Source organism: Notolabrus celidotus, chromosome 1 (genome assembly GCF_009762535.1).
Source record: "Notolabrus celidotus isolate fNotCel1 chromosome 1, fNotCel1.pri, whole genome shotgun sequence".
Lineage (NCBI taxonomy): Eukaryota > Metazoa > Chordata > Actinopteri > Labriformes > Labridae > Notolabrus > Notolabrus celidotus.
Genome location: NC_048272.1, coordinates 8362443 through 8380792, shown reverse-complemented (window position 1 = coordinate 8380792; position 18350 = coordinate 8362443). Strand labels below are relative to the sequence as shown.

At 39.9% G+C, this 18350-nt stretch overlaps 2 protein-coding genes and 1 long non-coding RNA gene across 5 annotated transcripts; 1 reads left to right on the top strand and 2 right to left on the bottom strand.

Annotated features, from left to right (window-relative positions):
- Positions 1 to 198: 198 nt before the first annotated feature.
- On the bottom strand, positions 199 to 2653 carry LOC117821198. 2 transcript variants are annotated; one of them, XR_004632919.1, is made up of 3 exons: positions 2539 to 2653; positions 913 to 1424; positions 199 to 588 (listed from the first exon to the last, which is right to left on the bottom strand). It is a non-coding gene; the product is annotated as an uncharacterized LOC117821198 (long non-coding RNA). The 2 variants fall into 2 exon arrangements; XR_004632920.1 differs by having other exon boundaries at positions 199 to 438.
- On the top strand, positions 2248 to 5860 carry hdhd3 (haloacid dehalogenase-like hydrolase domain containing 3). Its single transcript, XM_034695293.1, has 3 exons — positions 2248 to 2491; positions 4671 to 5005; positions 5239 to 5860. The coding sequence occupies exons 2-3, from the start codon at positions 4676 to 4678 to the stop codon at positions 5632 to 5634; spliced, it is 726 nt and encodes a 241-aa protein (XP_034551184.1). The 5' UTR covers positions 2248 to 2491; positions 4671 to 4675; the 3' UTR covers positions 5635 to 5860.
- Positions 5861 to 8944: 3084 nt separating this feature from the next.
- On the bottom strand, positions 8945 to 14839 carry tgfa (transforming growth factor, alpha). Of its 2 annotated transcripts, XR_004631585.1 has the most exons (8): positions 14436 to 14839; positions 13490 to 13669; positions 13098 to 13268; positions 11604 to 11718; positions 11265 to 11414; positions 10997 to 11088; positions 10460 to 10555; positions 8945 to 10343 (listed from the first exon to the last, which is right to left on the bottom strand). XR_004631585.1 is itself a non-coding variant. In XM_034685911.1 (7 exons), exons 1-7 carry the CDS (start codon positions 14473 to 14475, stop codon positions 10548 to 10550), a joined length of 756 nt encoding a protein of 251 aa, XP_034541802.1. In that variant the 5' UTR covers positions 14476 to 14839; the 3' UTR covers positions 8945 to 10547. The 2 variants fall into 2 exon arrangements, 1 of the variants encoding a protein (XP_034541802.1); XM_034685911.1 differs by having other exon boundaries at positions 8945 to 10555.
- Positions 14840 to 18350: the final 3511 nt, after the last annotated feature.

Below are 18350 nucleotides of genomic sequence, written 5' to 3'. Positions count from 1 at the left end.
GTGACAGCCTGGGGGAAGAAACTTATGGCGGGTTGTTTTGGCGCACAGTGATCTGTAGCGCCTGCTGGGGAGAGGAGTTTGAGAAATTTGTGTCCAGGGTGTGAGGGGTCAGCGATGATGCTACCTGCCCGTTTCCTGGCCCGGGACCGGTACAAGTCCTGGATACCGGGTTGGTCGACGCCAATGATTTTTTCTGCAGTCATTATAGTCCGTTGCAGTCTGTGTTTGTATAGTTTGGTTGCAGATCCAAACCAGACAGTGATGGAGGTGCACAGAACAGACTGGATGATGAAGGTCTAAAACATGATCAGCGGCTCCTGGGGCAGGTTGAACTTCCTGAGCTGACGCAGGAAGTACATCCTCTGCTGGGCCTTTTTTCTGATTGTGTCTATGTGGGAGGTCCACCTCAGGTCCCGGGAGATTATGGATCCCAGGAACCTAAAAGAGTCCACAGTAGACAAAATGCTGTTCAGGATGTTGAGGGGGGATGGGGGAAGTCCACTGTCATCTCTACCGTCTTGAGCGGGTTCTGACTACACCAGAGAGCCAGCTGCTCCACCTCCTGTCTGTAAGCAGACTCGTCTCCGTCTTGGATGAGACACAAAGTGAGGAGACTTTTTACAAGTGTGTATCTAAGGGGCAACTATTATAGTTACCTTAAAATACATACAGATGGATCTAAGAGTGCAAGTGGTTGTGTGGGAATTGGTGTATGTATACCAGCATTTGAAATTAATTTGTCTTAAAGGCTATCTGATCAGTTATCAGTGTATACAGCAGAAATGGTGGCAGTAATCATCAGTCTTCGGTGGGTGGAGGAGGTCAGCCCAGACAGGGTGGTGGTGTGCACAGATTCAGTAGCAGTTTTGGGAAAGCATTCACACATCAAACACTAAGAGAAGGTTTACTCACTGAAATACAACACAGTTTGCCTAGACTTCACAGGGGTGGTGTAGATGTACAGTTCTGTTGGGTGCCAGCACATGAGGGGTGAAAGGAAATGAGGATGTAGACAAATTAGCAAAAGGGGCACTGGGGAAGAACTCAACAGTCCAAATACCTCTTGGGACAGGAGAAGGGAAAGCAACAATTAAGAAGAAAGGAATGGAAATACGGCAGAAAAAGGTGGAAAGAAGACCAGAAAGGAAGGAGCTTTTACAAAATACAAAAATCAGTAATAAAAAAGAACTATAAGGAAAGGAAAATAAGGGAGGAAATTAATAATGAGACTCAGGGTGGGGCATACAGGACTAAATAACACTTTGTATACATTAGGAAAAAGGAGTAATGATCGGTGTGAGAGGTGTGGAGTGAGTGAGAATGTTGAGCATGTGATTCTGAACTGTAGCAGGTATGCAGCTGAGCAGGAGCAGTTCCAGGAGAGGGTTAGAGCAGCAGGACACCAGTGGAGTCTCACAGGAGTGCTGGGAACAGAGGGAGAGACAGAAGGTATAAGAGCAGTCAGGAGGGCGTTCTATATTTTCCTATCGGACTCAAGGCTGGTAGGAAGAATTGAATTAGGAATTGATATGATGATACACACTCCTTAGAGTGTGCAGGACTCTGTTACAGACATTTTACAACACTGTGGTAGCGTCTGCACTTTTCTATGCAGTGGTCTGCTGGGGAGCAGGGAGCACAGAGAGGGACAGGAAAAGACTGAACAGACTGGTCAGGAGGGCCAGTTCTGTCCTGGGCTGTCCTCTGGACTCCATAGAGGAGGTGGGTGAGAGAAGAATGTTAGCCAAGCTGACATCCATCATGGACAATCCCTCTCACCCCCTGCATGAGACTGTGGGGTCCCTGAGCAGCTCCTTCAGCAGCAGACTGAGACTCCCACCCTGCAGGACGGAGCGCAACCGCAGGTCCTTTGTCCCATCTGCAATCAGACTGTTTAACACCAGCACTACAATGTCCCATTAATCATCTTTCCTCATCTTTCATTCCACTACATGGAAGTTACTATGTGACTTGGCACATTCACAAATAATTATTCTATTTCATTTTATTTTATTGTACCTTTATCTTTACTATTATTATTGTTATTATATTTTTTAACTATGTTAGTACATTGTTGTATTCCCCTGTCCCGTGTTGTAAGTATAGGTTATTGTTATAAGCAGCTTGGGGGACCAATAAAGTATATTTAAGCCTATCTTGTACAGTAGGTGGCGGTATGCACCTAAAAGCTGTTTGCGATCCACCATTATCCACAACGAAGAAGAGGAGACTTTTTAATAAGGCCTGTATTGAAGGTGTTTATGCACCAATAAATAAAAACTGAACAATAACGAATATTGAGTGAGGATAAAGGGTGTTCCAAAAGATAATATACATTTTGGGGAACTGACAAAAATGTTTCAGAGAGACAAACATCGAAGGAGTTTACTCTCCAGTAGAGGGCACCAACTACCGAGAATCCCTCCAGCGAAGAAGACATCAGTAGCCAGCTGACTGGAGCTCCATTGGTAATCCTGGAGACTTGACTTTGGTAACATTTTCAACCCTTACATACTTATTTAGAATATACGGCCATACCTTTGCTGGAGTAGGTTTCTAACGTCACGTTATAGGGCAGACAGCGTAGCTGTAACAACAAAGTTAACCCCTGTAAGGTTAGCTGGTGCTAATCATTTGCAACGGCTTCTGTCAGGTGACGTCCACTTTTTTAGTGACGTAGTTGCAGTCACCACTTTAACTGTTTTTGCAGGAACGAGCGTCAGTGAGCAGATTTAACATTAACCCTCAGTGAGAATCTGTAACTTCAAGTTAGAGAAGGTTGATAGATGCATGCAAGGCCGGCGTATGGCATAGGCAGTAAAGGAACATGCTAGAGGCACCAGCCAAAATTTGAAGATAAAAAGAAAAATGATATTGTTTTATCTAATTTAATTTTGGATTAAATTGCGGAATGATGCCAGTAAACATTTAAAAGCTTGTGATTCACGTTTGGTTTTAAAAATAATCGTACTCAAAGCAGTTTTTGAAGTTTTTAAGTGTTCATGATTTACCTGTTTTTGTTTTGTTTTTGTTGTCTTCCTTACACTTTGGAAGCTGTTCTTTAAATATATAGAAAATATAGGCTAGGCTTCAATAAGCATTTTGCTTCTGCCTTTTCAGTCATCACTTAATACATTAGTGTTGCTTTGTTTAAAGTGTCTGCACTGTGGAAAGTATTGTGTTATATAAGGACTGAATACATTCTACTACTGTTTAGGGTTGCAAAATTCCGGGAATTTTCAAAGTTGGAAACTTTCCATGGGAATTGACGGGAATAAACCAGGAATTCACTAAATTGAATGTTGGCTCTTATTAGTGAACTTAAATATAGTTGGGGAAAATATATTTTAGTATTATCCTGACTAAAACAGCCAGATTTCATCCAAGTACAGTTGCAGATGCTTTTTCATTTGCATTGAATGGGACTTTGTTAGAGGGAGAGAGTTTCTTATCATTTAACATTTTGTATGGGACTTTGTTGGGATTGCATTTTTTGTTAATTTTTGAATGGGTTGGGTCGGGGGAATGAGTAATATTTTAACTCAACATACATGTTTTTATTCTTCAATGAAATAATTGATTGTTCAATGAAATATTTAACACTTGATAAAGTTCTACTTACAAATCAATCTGTTCTAATTGTATTATTTTGCATGGATGTCTGCTTATAACAAAATAAATATTTATGCTTGGATATGACACCTAAACATTAATTTACCCTCAATTCCCATAAATTCCAAATTGGAAAGTTTCCAATTTGGAATATTTCCCAAATGCCCCAGCTTAACTTTCCATCCCTTTGCAACCCTACTACTATTACATTATGCATTTTGAAATTGTATAATTATTTTCCTGCGAAATATCATTGTTGTTACCATTTTATTAACGTTCTTTTAGAGGTCATTTTTATTTTTAATCAAAGGAAACCTGTAAAACATAAAGCTGGATGCCAGGTGTCTTTCAGTGCATATGTGATGTGATTGTTGGAGTTGGTTATAATACAAGGGGCACCAGTTAAAATCTTGCCTAGGGCACCAAGTCCGTTCGGGTCGGGTCGGTTCTGGATTCATGCTTTCACACTAAGATACAGTCCATGGCTAGATTAGCCCCCTTATAGTGCCCTGCGGAGAATTCATCTGAATGTGTGGGACTTTTATAAATCACACAAAATAAGACTTGTGTTACTTTGTCAAATTTTGATCTAAAATGTTCTTTCATCAGACACCTTTTCATCTGCAGTTTACCACCCAAAAGATGACATACAAAAAGCCTTTCCACAAGTTCTTTGACAGCTCAGATTACAATGGCACGGATGTAAATAATTCAATTATGGATGGCTGAATTCAATTTAGCTACTTAGTTTCAGGATTGTAATCCTGTGAGTCCTGGCACACCTGAATGTAACAGATCAATCATTATATTATTATAAAAATGTGCTGCTCTAACTTTGAGAACTCAAAATGTCTTCGTCAATTTAAAGTAACTGTAGGGTTTGGGAGAAATCCGAATGACGTTTCAAAATGGTAATCGCAGTTTGCCACACCATAAAGTTAGCAATGTTAATGATCTATGGCACAGGCCCTTTTGGTTTATCTGAATGATGTCTGAATAACTTCCTTTCTGGTTTTGCTCAAACATTAATCCATCACGTCTGTTGTGTACCTCTGTAGATGTAATGCGTGCTCCTCTGCGCTGGGTACTGTGGGATGTGAAAGACACCCTGCTGAAGGTGCGAGCCTCTGTGGGAGAGCAGTACTGCAAGGAAGCTGAGCGAATGGGCTTGAACTTCAGTCCTGTGGAGGTTGAAGCTGCTTTCCTCCAAGCATATAAACATCAGTCCAGTAGATACCCAAACTACGGCGTCACTCAGGGCCTGGATGGCCGGGCTTGGTGGATGGAGGTGGTCCAGGGCACGTTCTCCCGGTGCAGAGTACAGGACCCAGCCCTGCTAAATACTATGGCTCAGAACCTTTATCAAAACTTCTGTCATGCAGATAATTGGGAGGTAATAAAGGGAGACATATAAAGCATACACATTCAAATGAATCAGTTCATCTCAAATTTATAAAACCTGCTTTTCAGATTAATCAGAAAAAAACAGCCCGTAGATAAATAAAGCAAAAATCAGGCGTCTAATTTGACATCAAAGATTTTTATTTGTTCAGTGTGTTTTAAAAGTTCAATTTTGTGAAGCGTGTTCTCACATTAATACTACATCTGTTTTTTGTTTTTTTTTAGGTATTTTCAGACTCAGAAAAGGCCCTCCAGAGCTGTTCCTCTCTGGGACTGAAGCATGGTGTGGTATCAAACTTCGATCGCCGCCTAGAAGAGATTTTACATGCTTGTGGCCTGCTGTCTCACTTCAGCTTTCTGATCACATCAGAGGAAGCCGGTATAGCGAAGCCAAGTCCTGTCATCTTTGATCTGGCACTGCAGAAATGTGGTGTACCAGCTGCTTGTGTAGCCCACATAGGGGACCACTTGGAGAAAGATTACCTTGCATCTCGCTCTGTGGGCATTCACGGCTTCCTTTTGGACAGACATAACAAGTACAACCACTCTGTTGTTCCTCCAGAGCATCGACTGGACTCCCTGGAGAAGCTGCCATCACGGCTTCAGCAGCACATGAACTAATGCCAGACATATTAGCTCATGGGCAAAGTTACTCAGCCAAACTGTGCTTCAGTTAAGGAACCAATTTCAGCTAATGTTGAACTAAGTGAGCTGTGCCACTTTGGAGATTTTTACTTGTTTAACAAAAAAAGGCCTCTGACAGAAAAAAGAATATCATGGGTTGTAACACTGGAAATACTGTAATTATCATGCAATTTTACTGTAAATAAACTGGGATCAACATCTATGAGTCGTCCAAAGTCTGTCCTAGAAAGCTGTTTTTTGTTTTTTTCAAGTTATATTTTTGGCCTTTTTGCCTTTATTTTATATGACAGCTGAAGAGAGACAGGAAATGTGGGGGAAGACATGCAGGAAATGGTCGCGGCCGGGAATCAAACCGGCGACCCCTGCAATGAGGACTGTAGCCTCTGTATGTGGGGCGCTTAGACCACTAGGCCACCAGCACCCCGAAAGCTGATTTTTGATCATATAATGGCAAATTTAAACAGTTTATGAGAGATCTTTTTTTCATAAAGCTAGAGGGGCACTCAGAGACATTTGACATGGCCAAGAGACCTGTCCTCTGTGATAAATTCCCTGAGTACCAAAATTTTATCACTGTGGTTGTCCCTAAAGTGTCACCATTTGAGTACCTCAAAACTGATATAAAGTACCATGCTAAGTATACGTTTGTGAAATGTAGGCAAGACAACAATCACCTACAGGTGCATAAATATTAAATAATAAAACTGGAAATCCCTGATCATGGCTGCTTGACAGCAAAAACTATAATGGAAAACAAAACAGCTACAAGATCAAAATTTATACTTGAGTCAAAGTCAAATTTGCAGCATACAGAGAACAAGTCTGACCCCAATGTTCTCCAGAATTCAATGGGCTCACCTTTGACCCTGCTACGTGTTTCAGGTGTAATGTAAACCCGATCTGTAGTTTTCCAGTAATCCAGCTGAGAAATGGCACAAAAATCATGACCTCCTTAGAAGGAGTCAAAATCTTCAGTGCTAAAACTAATGCATTTTGAAAGCACAATGCAGCATGTATAATGGGATCATTACAAGAAAATTGCACTTAGTGTTCAGACCTCCACCAGGTGTGTAGGGGCAGCACCCTCTGTCTCTTCCCTTCTTTCTGGGACAAATAACAGGTCTTTCAGTTATACCTCCAGGCTCTATTGACACTCCTGTTATGTTCGTTTCTCAGGAACAGCAATAAAGTTCCTGGGTCAATTTGACCTGGGGCATATTTAGTTATCCAAAAGTGTCAAAACCCCCAAAAATCCCAATAAACCTTTTTTTAATCTCATTATCAACTCCCTTACTAACCATTTAAATCAATACTTAGAGCGATGGTGTTCTTTAATTCTCACAGATCATGGTTCAATGAGGATAATTCCCTCGTTTTTCATGAATATCCATGTTAAAACTTAGTAAAATGTTGGTAGGACTCCCTTGCAGAGAATCTTGATATGTTTTGTCCCTCCTGTGCTGAGTGTCCCATCAATGTGGATAGAGTTTGCCCACTGGAACAGAGAAGGTGGAGTGAAATATATCCCACAGTTGCAAAGAAACAATTAGTATTGGACACTTCTGACCCCCTTAAACCTCCACTTTGACTGCCGGGTTAAATTGACCCACAAACAGTATCCGTGTAATATAAACAAGCAGGGGTTGCAAATATTTGAAATGAACCATTTTTATTTTACGTGCTGATTACGCTAATTAAGCCAAGCTGAAGAAGTTTCATACCGAAAAAATACTTTTAACAATTTTTTTTTATTTTGGGGGGGGATTTTGAAATGGGTCAATCTGACCCGGAACATAACAGGAGGGTTAAGCTCAAGACAGGGCCAACATGACAAAGAAAAATGATTTGTTTATCTTGTATTACACCTTGCGAGACCATAATTGAACCTCAAGCAATCCCAAGAGAACTCGAAGTTGCTAAGCATTTAGGGATTGATATGCACAAAAATATATCAGTGACACAAGCACTGACACACCTCAGTCACTGAATACCTGATCCTCCTACCCTGCCCCTGTACAAAAAAAAAACAAAAAACATTTTTTGTCAAACTCTGAACACTAAAGCTGAATCCTTTACAAAAAAAGAAACTTCATTGTCATCACAACGGGAGTGGCACTTTTCCCAGTCATGGACAGAGGGACTTTCAAGGCCTCCTAAACTCTGACAATGAAATGAATGTCCCCTGTAAACCTCGATGGCAGGAGAAGAAAGGGCATAGTTGGGATAAATGTCAAATTTTGTAAAATATACTCAAACCTTACGGATATAGGATCATGCATTAAAATATCATGACATGTTGTTTTGGTTAAAACTGACCTTTTAACTCTGAGCTTTCACTATTCCTAATAATTTGTTATAGAGCTGAGAGGTAAACAAACACCCAAATACTTTTGTAAATACCCTCAAACCATCTGGTCAGAGGCAGATACTGGGAGCATTGGGCTGAGGATCAAATGCGCAAAAAGAGGAAGCAGAGAGAAAAAGAGCAAAATGGTATTAAGCTCAAAGCTTCAGCCTCTTATGGGGGACAGGGATTGACATTTGTCCAAATCAGATTTAAAGAACCTAAGAGGATTTTTCTGACATTAAAGACAACACTGCTAACTTACTGTCGGAAAATGTTTGCATACACAGTCTATAACAAATTTTTCTTTGCTGTGTTTATTTCATTGTCTGATTTCATGAGGTTTCTTCTTGTACTCCTTTGTATGTTAAAGGCTATTGTGTGTCTTCAGGGAAGCAGCCACAAGAGCTGCTTAAATCAAAGCTGGGTTAGTAGCTCAGCCAGATGGATCTAAAGGACTCCACAGAAATCCAATTGCAGACATAATGGGATTGTGAAACAAATCGAAGCTCCTCATACGGGGATAGCGGAAAGGGAAGACCCGAGGAGATGCAGATGTATAAAGGAAAGATGTCACTACAAAGACGTATAATGGAAATAAAATGGAAATGAACAGAGGCATTAAAGGGTTTACATTCTGTGGAGTCAAAAAGACATAAACACAACCCACAATGGGCATACAGAAAATAGCTGAAACATTTCCTTCAGCTATAAAAGCACTCAAGAGTTCAGCTCTTTGTTCATTTGTGCCTGGGGTTCAGAGTTTCATGTCAACATTTCTCTGGTCCTGAAATATTCAGTAGAAGAGAAAAATAGAAGAGCGGAGCATCAGAAAATTGTGTATTTAAAGAGAGAAATGAAAGGAGCTTAAGAAATAAAAAGGTCACGCAATGATCAAATTACAAACTCCAGAGCATTAAAAAATATGCACACACACAGACACACACTTGCATTTTTAATTAATTGGAAAACAAATGCAGATATCATAGGCTTTCCAACATAAAGTTGACAAAGTCAATACATGAAGATCCCCCTTAGCGATTTTTGTATCCACTTTGTACATGTGTGTGTGTGTATATATATATATACATTGAGTATCCCTGTGTGGTATTAATATTTACATATCAATGCTGTAAAAAACAAACATTTATACATATGCTGAATGTAAATATCCTCTTACATACTGCCTACTGTAAACAAGAAAAAGCATTTCATACCCACAGAGTCTTTTGGCATAAGAATACCATCACATTCATTTTAGAGAAGTCCCATCCTATCACGCAAATAGCAAACACACTCTATAGTCAGTTTTTAATCATTATTTTGTATTCCTTTACCAATCATTTTCAAGTTGTTAAAAGAAAACCTTGAATATTTTCCTCTAAATTCTCCTTCAGAGAAAAAACATATTCAAATTCAAAACAGAGGCAATGCTATAACACAAAATGTATAAATAAAAAAGTCTTTATAAAAGTATAAACTGTGATTTAAGTGCATGCATGCTTCGGTGGATGTGTACAAACCCTGTGCTTCTTCCCTTCAGTGCTCATTCAGGCAAAGTTAGAAACAAGTGTATTTGGCATCTCTCATTATGTGAACACAGTTTCCATGTGACTTCATTGTACCATAAGTGCAGTTTTTTTAAGAACAGTGAGCAAGCTTGCAGAAAAAGTGCAAGACTTCAATACGACCAAGGGATAAGTGGCCTTTTAGTGTGTTTGTGTGCATGTGTTGTTAAAGTTATAGCTCACAAAATAGAAATAAAAAAACCTCTGATGCGTGAACACATTCAAGTAAAGCTCAGGAATAAAAATTTAAAAACTGACACATATCATAGCTTCAGTAACAATACTGGAGTCAAACTTACCTGTAAGATCGTGACCAAATCATATTTGACGATTTTCAAACCTTGTGTGTAATTACTGATTGCAGGGTTTTAATCCATCAGCATTCAGTCCTTTTCACAATTCCTTCTCCTGTCAGGTGAAGTGAGTTCCCTCTTTAAAAACAGATACTAAAATGTTTTTAAAGCATCAGTTTTCCCACCATCATGTCATAAAAATGTCCTCTGTGCTTATGTTGAAAAATGTGCAGCATTATTAAAAGACAAAAAGAGGAATTGGGGTTGTCTGACTTCAGTGAATCAACTATTGTTGCCCTGTAGTTCCAAAGTAAACAAAGTGTCTATTCAAAAACCACCACAGGATGATGAGTGGCCTTGTAGATCATTCCTCATGTCCTCTAGGCCGGTCATAAACAAGAATAAAAAACACACAGATCCTCCCCATGCAGGATTTGGCACCAGCTTCATCCTCAGAGCTTCAGGCATACTGATGCAGTTCTGTATGTATTTCCCCGAAATCAAAAAGAAGTTGCAGTCGATAAGGAAAAAAATCATGAGTGTTTGACCTCCCACATCAAGCAGAGCTGCTGTGCTCAATCAGAATATGTAAATACCACTTTGGATGATCCTGAGGGTCTGTGGGCTGGACACTCCAGGGACACTGAACATGCCAAACAGCTCGTGTCCCAGCAAGTCGTCTCCTCAAACCACTGAAATGAAAATAATAAAACAATTATTCTTTACTCAACCAGGAACACACTATTTTGAAAGGATAAAGCTGATTACATTTAGAATTATCGCTTCTCTTAACATTATCCACTTTTTTTGTTTGAGGTCAATCTCACACATTCAAACCTACTACCAAAAATACACACGAGCACACAAAGGTAGATTCATCCGCAGTTAAAAATATTCCCCAAACAAGAACAGTTTTCTTCCGTTTGATTGCTAAAATCTACTGAGCCCAGTACAGTGAAAAAAAATCCATATATCCATACAATCAGTGTACAGAATGTAATATTCATTGGATATCTAAATTGAAATTCTTCACAGATATCCCACGTTTCTATATTTGCATTTTTAAGAAATGCTCAGTAAATAGGAATGCTTTCCTTGAAGTAATCTTTTGAGAATAAAAATAAATAAGTCACCGCTCTCAGAAGGATAGAAGGATGCTCCGTGCTTCTCTGTGACGTAGTGATGTGCATGTCTCCGCCTCCGACAGTCCTGCCTCCACCAGCAGCTGACAACAACAAGGAAACAGGTATTCAAAATCCTGAAAATCTTCTTGACATCATGATTATCAAATTCATCCCTTTAATAAAACTACTCTCTGTCCTGTCCTCAAATTACAACTCTTTTTTTGTAACCCAATCCCAATCAAGCTAAAGATGTGAGTGTATTATTGTTTTTACTTACTGTAAAAGTGTACACAGTACCATGATGAGAACACACCCGATCACACACAACACCAGCACTGTGGCAACGGTCTGTTGTCTGTGGTTAGTTGCTACTACAGCCAGTAGGTCAGCATGCTCACACCTCATCCCAACAAAGCCAGGATGACACCTGCAACAGGGAACCCAATTCACACCATGCATGCAGGTATCACATTTCATTTTAGTCTGTTTTATAAAAAAAGATAAAAAGTGGTTTAAAAATGTCCGAAGCAATTAAAAATGCAAATGTACTGCAGACAGAGGTCAAAGATGTTTTCAAGACTCAAAAATGTTGGTATTTCACATTAAAACAACTTACACACAAGCAGGCGTCTCCTCTAATATCAGGAAGCGGCATGTGCCATGGAAGCAGAAATGGCGGTGTGAATCTGGACAGTCATCAAAGTGAGATCGAACAGCTGCTGCCACAAACTCTATGAGAAAGCAAGACAATATACTGTTGGGAGTTTCATAAGGTCATATCCACAGAATATTTCATTTGAGGTTACTTCTCTCTCTTGGACAATGAATCACAAGTATTTCTCACAGAAACTAACATGAATTATTCAACTTAAGTTGGGAGGCTAGTTCTTTTGAGTAAGCATCTGCCAACATTTAGGAGAGCAACTCAATGCTGGTGAAGAGCCACTTAATGTTAAAGTCCTTGAAGGCATGAATTCTACCCTCAATAACATTATCAAACATAATCTGAGTACAATCAATCCAAATCCAAAACATGACACAGGTGAATATCATAAATCTAAAAATAGCCTAAGCCTGAGAGGACCTGAAACAACAACATGAACTAAATCCTAAAGCTGACACCCACGCCACCAGCGGCAGACTGAAGCCTTTTGTTACCAGTTGCGTGTGGATTTGCGCTGGCTTACATCCCTCAGTGTACCTAGGAGGAACAATTAGAGTCAAGAAGAAGTCCCAGAGAGACACTGCAAACAAAAAACTCTGTCCATCTACTCATATTATAGGTCTCGGGAGACTTCACAGATCTTTAGCAGTAATTAAAACCCTCTTTTTTATCCAAGCAGCCATCTCACTTTTCACTCTGAACAAAGATATCTCACTAAATGAAGAAAAACAGGACATATCTTGCAGGTCAGCTGTACAGTCAGACAAATTCCTACATAACTGACTCAAAACAAAGGTCAGTGTTGCCAAAGCAGCCCAAACAGATGCACAGTGTGGTGTTCAGGGTGGGAAGGAGGATGAGCATGCAGACAGATATCTGCATTACAGCCTTCGTCACACACTCCATTCCATCGGTAAATGGGCTTTTGGATTGCAGCCTACATGTATTGTCTCCTTCATTCAGACTCTGTGAAAGCCCTCTGTTGTCCCTGAGGCATCTGCCTACCAACCCCGCTCTCTTCCCATGTGATTTTGGCAGCCAGACAGGAGGAACACTGAGATGGAAACCAGTCCTTTTGGGCACGTTTAGGCGCTTTTCACATCATAATCATAATAATTCAATACCGGCTGTAGGTGCAGCTTCGGTGCCACAAGTGAATGTCCTGCTTGCGTATAGTGCTCATAACCTTTTGATTATTACAATTGCTGCCCTCGCTCATGCTAAGAGGATCAATTATCAGTGAGCGCCACACTGTCCACATGCACTGCAGCTCAATGGGAAGCTTTACAGTGTGGAGAAATCCGGCTGTGAAAGCAACACTGCAGTCAAAGCGGATCAAAGGCTTCAATGAGGACAGTCTGATCTGAAATACAGTGTTGTTCTTACAGGAAGTTGACTGTGAGCTTTCTCTTATGTCTTGACTTACAAAATCACACTTTGGCTTACTTTTAACCGGAGGGACATTCGTTGTAGTCCTTATGGTGGTTGTGGAAGTTGTGCTTTGGCTGCTGGTTGTTTCAGAGCTGTTTGTTGAGGTGTTGGTGGTAGCAGTTGATGCCAGGATTGAAACAAATGGTTCAGTGATTGTTGGATCTGCTTCTGATGTATAGAGGAAACCTACAGAGAGGAAAAATAACCAGTTGTTAAAATATGATGCAGTCCTTATCAGAAAACTTAAAAAAACATCAAACCCTGCAGGAGGATAATGGAGGATAACAAGGACTGCACATTTTGATGCAACAATTCAGCTAGAACTTTGCATAATACACAGTTATGGTACTTTTGGATACATCCTGTCATTGAATTTGAGCCTTTTCGTGCTTCTTTAGATTACATACTTGTAATTGGAGGAACATCAGTTGTCATTGCAAAGGCAGTGGTAGTTGCGCCTCTTCTATCAGTGGTATCAAAGCTGCTTCCCGTGCCGTTTGAAGAAACAGTCGAGTTTGTGTCAATAGAAACGCTGGCATCAATTACTGTTGAGTTGCTTGGCCCTGCTCCAAATGTAAAGAGGTAACCTGCAGAGAGGAAAAATAACCAGCTGATAACCTGTGATACAATCCTGATGTGAAAAATGTAATGTGTAAACAAATATACCAAAAGGAAAATCACACATCACATAGCATACTGGATAATAAAGGTTAGTCCCAGTTATCTCCTGATGTACAGTTATGATCACGTGACCATGTTTTCAATATGCTGTCGATGCTTCATTGAGTAACTAGTACCCAACAATAGTAACAGGGTCAAGCAAGCACTTAAAGGATGAGACCAAAGCACTATAAATACAGCAGGTCCTGTCTGATAAGACACGCAGGCAGATACCGAAAACAGCCCAGAGAGGCTGGTTTGAGTTTAAAAAAAACAAGAGAATATATGACATCCTAGGAATTAGGGTCATTTCTCACTTTCTTTCTTTACCATAAAGATGTAAATCTCACATAAATGTATTCAATGAACACACCCACTTTATTCTGAGGCCAACACAAGGGGGGAAAAAAACATGACATATGACAAACTAGTCATATTAAGATCAAAGATCTAAATTAATCATTTTAAATGCTGCAGATTAACACTTAGTATATTTAATATTAGCGTTTTCTTTACCTCTAGTGCATTTATCCAGTGTATAGACATGGATTGTGGATATCATATTTGATATTGGACAATGCTAAGGAACCCACCTCCCATTCATCCCCAACCGTAATTTCTACATTTATGTACATGTTTAATACAGCATAGGCATAACACAAATCAGATTTTACTGCTAAATTAGCAACTCACCACTTATGAGAAAAAAAGTATCCCAGAAAATTCGAGTCATTATGACGACTTGAAGGTCTAAAATGAAATAAGTTGTTCTTCACTTCAACACGGGCGTGTGTTCAGGAGCCACATTAATCATCAGTGTTGGAGGCTGCAGGGCGAGCAGCAGCAGAGACCATCAGCAGCACACAAAACATTTAATCCAATGAGAGCAGCACAGCAGACCTGATGTCTTCTCGTGTCACTTCAACACATCTGATCCTCTGTCGCTTCAGGTGCAACCGGATTCAAGTAACCGGTATCGAGTTTCCTTGATGTTGTTTTTTTTTGTTTGTCAAAAGCATTAAGGTGTCCTGCAGGATGTCCGAGCGTGTAACTTCTCTGTGTTCAATTGAGGAAACTCGTGTAATCCTGTCAGAGACTGACCAATTAGAGACAGAGAGGGAGGGAGGAGGGGGAGGAGTGAGGGGTATCGTATCATTACATGTAGGCTACATTGTGATAAATAAAATTTAAAAAAGTATATTCAGTATATTTCTCAGATGTCTCCTGGCTTTTATGTAATGACATCAATCATTAAAAATTAAATGATCTAAAATATGGCACCCTGTTCAATAACCTACTTTTTTTTTTTTTTTTTTTTTTTTTTTTTAACCATTAATGGTTTTTAGTAGACATATCCTGCTCCATTTGTTGGGTTGCAGTCCTCTAAATCAGGGGTTCCCAAACCTTTATGCCTGCAACCCGAAAATATAGGTGCCAAAGACTCGCGACCCCCACTGACCATCAAAGTGAATTAATGTGTCTTCGTTTAGCTGGTCTGCAGAAATTTTGCCTACCTACATGAGCATGTGGTCGTGTTTCCTGTGCTGTCATGAATTAACCTACTGCTACTGATGCTTTTGATAATTAACTGTTCACTAACCCTAAACTTAGGAATCATCTTTTGGCAACAAAGAAAGGCAGAAAACTGATCAAGAAGAGAACAGAAGATTGATATGGAAAGTACATAAAACCTTACAAACAAGTACTGACAGGTGGCATGTTAGTCTGCTGGTAAGCACTACTGCCTCACAGTAAGAAGGATATGGGTTTGAATCCTGTGGAGCTTTAATACTCCTGATTTCTCCCACTGAACCATACTTTTTTCAGCACCAGGTTGAACTGGAGAGTACATAATGTCCAACAAGTAAGAAACAATAGGTGAAAGCATGTGAGTGTAATGGTAAGCACTGCTTCCACAGGGTGATTATGTTCTGGGTTCAAATCTAGGCCTGGGCCTTTCTGTGTGGTGCTGGCTAAAGCTCCTGAACATATACCTAAACTAAATGGATATTAGATAACCCAGAAAAGGCAAGAACTGCCAGGCAGCACAGTGTGTGTGTGTGTGTGTGTGTGTGTGTGTGTGTGTGTGTGTGTGTGTGTGTGTGTGTGTGTGTGTGTGTGTGTGTGTGTGTGTGTGTATGTGTGTGTGTGTGTGTGTGTGTGTGTGTTATAGGGCTGCTGCCTAATGGTAAGGTCATTGGTTCGAATCTTGTGCTTGCTCAATAGATTAGTGCATGTGTTGCAGGGACATTGCAGGGTAGGAGGTACAGAGGAGTGTGTCATGATGCTTTATAGTGAATCAGAAGAACCGGCACGCATCAAGAGAGAGCCGGCTCCCAGTTTTTTCCTTTTGCTGCTTAGCTCTTACAGTTCTCAGCCCCGGCTCTGCTCACAGCAGAACTTTGTTTTGATTGGTCAGCATGGCGGCCATGCGGCCAATCACATGTGAAGATATAGGATACAGGTGATGGAGGGGAGGCTGTGTATTGTGGCTACATCGGTTCCTTCCGAGAGAGTCTTATCGAAGAAAGGGCAAATACTCACTGAGAGGAGAAATCGCATCAGCCCATCCAAGCTGAGGCATCTGATTTTTCTCAATCTCAGCCTGCACTGAGGACATTAATAATGTTTACTCAAGTTTGTTTCTGGTTCTGTTTGCTTGAGTTGGTCCTGGTTCTGATTGCTTGAGTTTGGTTCTGGTTCTGTTTGCTTGAGTTTGGTTCTGGTTCTGTTTGCTTGAGTTGGTCCTGGTTCTGATTGCTTGAGTTTGGTTCTGGTTCTGTTTGCTTCAGTTGGTTCTGGTTCTGATTGCTTGAGTTTGGTTCTGGTACTGTTTGCTTGAGTTTGGTTCTTGTTTCTGTTTACTATAGGTTGGTTCTGGTTCTGATTGCTTGATTTTGGTTCTGCTTCTGTTTGCTTGAGTTTGGTTCTGGTTCTGTTTGCTTGAGTTGGTTCTGGTTCTGTTTGCTTGAGTTGGTTCTGGTTCTGTTTGCTTGAGTTGGTTCTGGTTCTGTTTGCTTGAGTTGAGTTCTGGTTCTGTTTGCTTGAGTTTGGTTCTTGTTCTGTTTGCTTGAGTTGAGTTCTGGTTCTGTTTGCTTGAGTTGGTCCTGGTTCTGATTGCTTGAGTTTGGTTCTGGTTCTGTTTGCTTGAGTTTGGTTCTGGTTCTGTTTGCTTGAGTTGGTCCTGGTTCTGTTTGCTTGAGTTTGGTTCTGGTTCTGTTTGCTTGAGTTGAGTTCTGGTTCTGTTTGCTTGAGTTGAGTTCTGGTTCTGTTTGCTTGAGTTGAGTTCTGGTTCTGTTTGCTTGAGTTTGGTTCTGGTTCTGTTTGCTTGAGTTGGTTCTGGTTCTGTTTGCTTGAGTTGATTCTGGTTCTGTTTGCTTGAGTTGGTTCTGGTTCTGTTTGCTTGAGTTGAGTTCTGGTTCTGTTTGCTTGAGCTGGTTCTGGTTCTGTTTGCTTGAGTTTGGTTCTGGTTCTGTTTTCTCGAGTTTAGTCATGTAGCTCTACTTGAGCTGGGTTTTGATCAGCAGGAATTTCTTCTTTCTTCTCTCCCATGAACAACTTAGCTGACTATTAGCTTTAAAAAAAACGGTTAAGGTTAATCTTGGTACAAATTCATTACATTTTACTCTATTTGAGACTTTCAACTTGTTTGGTGCTGAAAAATCTATGGCAGGGATATGAACACAAAATTAATCTGAAGATGAAATTCATACTAAAAGTGATCATATATCTTCATTAATAGAATGGCATAAATGGAATGAAATATAAATGTATTCCCTCTTTTATTTTATTCTACTTTTTCCATACAGTTGGAGACTTGCCTTGTCACACACTGTTGGAGAGACTGAAAGAGCACAACAAAGCATTTAATCTGATTGTCATACTGACATGTTACAATGTTACAATGTTACAAAGTCAATGTCAATGTTTATCCAAAGTGACGTACATACGAGAACAAGAACAACACAAGCAAAGATCTAGACAAGAGGAAACAAGGTCAGTAAGAGTAACAAAGTACTTCAAGTCCATTTGGCTGCGGGCACTGCCAAGCAGTGTGAAGGCAATGCACATAAGTACATATAAAGCAAATAATAAAAACATATCAAAGCTACATCTGCTGGCATAAACAGTCTGCACCAACACATTTGATAGACATTAAATGAATATAAGATATACATTATATTAAAAAATGGTTTAGAGAAAACAATTTTTAATCTTTAATATTTAGGAAATTACAACAGATATACAGTTAAGCAGAGGCGTCAAAAGTATTCACATTCATTACTCAAGTAGAAGTATAGATACTAGGGTTTAAAAAGACTGCTGTAGAAGTTGATACTTCAAGCCTTTTACTCAAGTAAAAGTGTAAAAGTTCTGGTTTCAAAACTACTGTACTTAAAGTATAAAAGTAAAAGTAATGTAAGGGGAAAAAATTCCATTAAGGACAAAAGCTTATGCTGCACCACAGGTGCCTATAGTGCACTACCCCACCTCCAGAAAAAAACACATTTTTCTAAAGGCCATAGTGACTATAGTGTTATATTAATATGTTAATGTTGAAGTATTATGGTTGTACCTGTTTCAGCAGCATTTATGCCCATTGAAAAT

Coding starts and splice junctions, on each gene's coding strand:
- hdhd3 (XM_034695293.1), top strand. CDS start 4,676: ATGCGTGCTCCTCTGCGCTGGGTACTGTGGGATGTGAAAGACACCCTG. Junction 5,006..5,238: donor GTCATGCAGATAATTGGGAG/GTAATAAAGGGA, acceptor GTTTTTTTTTAG/GTATTTTCAGACTCAGAAAA.
- tgfa (XM_034685911.1), bottom strand. CDS start 14,475: ATGACTCGAATTTTCTGGGATACTTTTTTTCTCATAAGTG. Junction 13,269..13,489: donor TGATGTTCCTCCAATTACAA/GTATGTAATCTA, acceptor TCCTCTCTGTAG/GTTTCCTCTATACATCAGAA. Junction 11,089..11,264: donor GTACTGTGTACACTTTTACA/GTAAGTAAAAAC, acceptor TGTTGTTGTCAG/CTGCTGGTGGAGGCAGGACT.